A 2,412-nucleotide genomic window follows, 5' to 3' on the forward strand; every position below is an offset into this window, starting at 1 on the left:
GGGGCGAGCGAGAGAGGGCACGAGAGAGACGGGGCGAGCGAGAGAGACGGGGCGAGCGAGAGAGGGCACGAGAGAGACGGGGCGAGCGAGAGAGGGCACGAGAGAGACGGGGCGAGCGAGAGAGGGCACGAGAGAGACGGGGCGAGCGGGAGAGGGCACGAGAGAGACGGGGCGAGCGAGAGAGGGCACGAGAGAGACGGGGCGAGCGAGAGAGGGCACGAGAGAGACGGGGCGAGCGAGAGAGGGCACGAGAGAGACGGGGCGAGCGAGAGAGGGCACGAGCGAGACGGGGCGAGCGAGAGAGGGCACGAGAGAGACGGGGCGAGCGAGAGAGGGCACGAGAGAGACGGGGCGAGCGAGAGAGGGCACGAGAGAGACGGGGCGAGCGAGAGAGGGCACGAGAGAGAGAGAAAACAGGTAAAGTGGGGCAGAGTCCCGACAATTTGTGTCCCTGGCCCTGGACTGAGGCCAATGGTGTGTTTTAACACAACCATCAATGATTACCATGAAGAGAGTGTCAGAGAGAGAGAGAGAGAGAGAGAGATGCTGGGTCGAGTGAGTACACAGAGTGTTACAGCAAGAGACCATTAGAATATGGAAAAACAGCGCACTGTGTGCTGTCTCAGTCACTCCGGGAGAATTCTTGTCCATTAATGGGCACCGCTCGCAGCTCTTGGCCTCAGTGCCTTCCTGCTGGCCCAGGAGGGGCAGAGAGAGCGAGCTCGGATGCTCCCGTACATCCGCACACTGGGGCAGGGCGAGGTGGGTGGCAAGGCCGAAGGCCGAGGGCAGGTTCTAATAAAAAAAAACACACACACACACCCCCCCGAGAACAGACAGCTCCGACAATTGTGCGTTTATTTCTCGAAATCTCATGCTTTCGCCAGCAACATCGACAACACACACGCATGCACATAATCGCACCGAGTCTGGGGTTGGGGGGTGGGGGGGGCGGCTGCGAGGAGACACCGTGATGCTCAGTGGGTGCCTGGCATTACACACCAACACCCCACCCCACAATAGTCCAATCCCAGCGGCCCCACTCCTCCATCTCCACCTGTACCCTGGCGAGGGGAGACGACAGGATAACCGTCGCTGTCCCGCACTCCAGTCTGCAGTGGGGCTGTCCCCTTCTGTGCTTCAGTTGAGGGCAGTCAGAGGGAAAGCAGTCTCTCAGTGACTCTTCGGGCCAACACGGCAGGTATTAAATTCTCTTCGACGCCATCAGCAACTGCAACGCAATAAAACAGACCGGGGCTGCTCGTTACTCCTCATGCCCACGCTGAAGTTGTTCAATCCTCCTGAATCCAGGCAGATATTTCCAAGCGCCATCCTGAGGGAGCGGGCACAATCAGGGGGGTCAGCACTGAGGGAGCGGGCACAGTCAGGGGTGGAGGGGGGGGGGGGGGGGGAGGGGGGGGCCGGGGCTGAAGGGGCGGTGCGATAGACAATCCAGATGCCAGCCGTCTGGCCGCGGGGCGGGCAGCGTAGGAGGTGTGAGTGTACGGTCGGCGAGCCACACGAGATGATCAGACTCGACAGGAACGCCACTCCGGCGCCTGGTTAACAAGACATGCAGAAGAGGTGCGTTCTGGCAGTGCAAGGGAGTGTTTGAGTGGGAGAGTGAGAGAGAGTGAGAGAGAGTCGGTGGGGGGGACCTGCAAGAGAGAGCGGGGGGCAAGAAGCGAGAGAGCAGGCGATAGAGAGAGAGAGAGAGAGCACGTGGGCGGGAGAGAGGGAGGGCAGGCGGGGCTGGGGAGGGGGAGCGGGAGAGAGAGAGAAAGAAGAAGGCCGGGCGAGCGTGACAGGGACAGGGCGAGTGTGACAGGGAGAGAGTGCGAGAGAGTGAGTGTGAGAGTGAGTGTGAGAGTTCCCTCGTCGCCAGCCGGTTGCTCCACGAACCCTCTGGGAGTTGGCAGAGGCGCCACCACTAGCCAACACGACTGGCACTGACCGCTGCCTGGAGTTCAGCTTCATTTAGCAGCCGCAGGGTCCGCAGGGCAGAGACCAGCTGCTCCTTGGCGTTTCCGATGAACGTGTTGGTCAGGAAGGCAGGCAGTCCTCCAAATCCATCACGCAGCGTGTACAGAGGGACCCGAATAATCCCCATCACCTGCGGGGCACAGTCAGGAAAAGGGGAGAAACCGGTCAGGTGCCGTGGGAACAGAGGCACACAGACAGGCAGCAATGTCAAACTGCAATTCCCCTGTGCAGCAATTACAGGCACAGAGAGAGAGAGAGAGACAGGCGGAGGGATAACAGGCAGAGGCACAAGCAGGTGGAGAGGCACGTCACAGTCAGGCGGGGCGAGACAGGCGCACAACAAACAGGCAGAGACACACACAAGAGGGAGAGAGACAGTGCGCGTGCTTACAAGGGTGCGCACACAACAGACAGCTGGAAGCGGGGGGG

At 61.1% G+C, this 2,412-nt stretch overlaps 1 protein-coding gene across 1 annotated transcript in view; it reads right to left on the reverse strand.

Annotated features, from left to right (window-relative positions):
- Positions 1-841: 841 nt before the first annotated feature.
- Positions 842-2,412, reverse strand: part of zgc:103759 (U8 snoRNA-decapping enzyme) — a 7,747-nt gene continuing 6,176 nt past the window's right edge. The window contains exon 3 of the mRNA XM_048621194.1: positions 842-2,113. Within this exon, the coding sequence (XP_048477151.1) occupies positions 1,931-2,113 (183 nt within the window). The 3' untranslated portion in view covers positions 842-1,930. The remainder of the gene's footprint in view (positions 2,114-2,412) is intronic.

This window comes from Rhincodon typus, unplaced genomic scaffold, assembly GCF_021869965.1.
Source record: "Rhincodon typus isolate 14 unplaced genomic scaffold, sRhiTyp1.1 hic_rhity00000099, whole genome shotgun sequence".
Classification (NCBI taxonomy): domain Eukaryota; kingdom Metazoa; phylum Chordata; class Chondrichthyes; order Orectolobiformes; family Rhincodontidae; genus Rhincodon; species Rhincodon typus.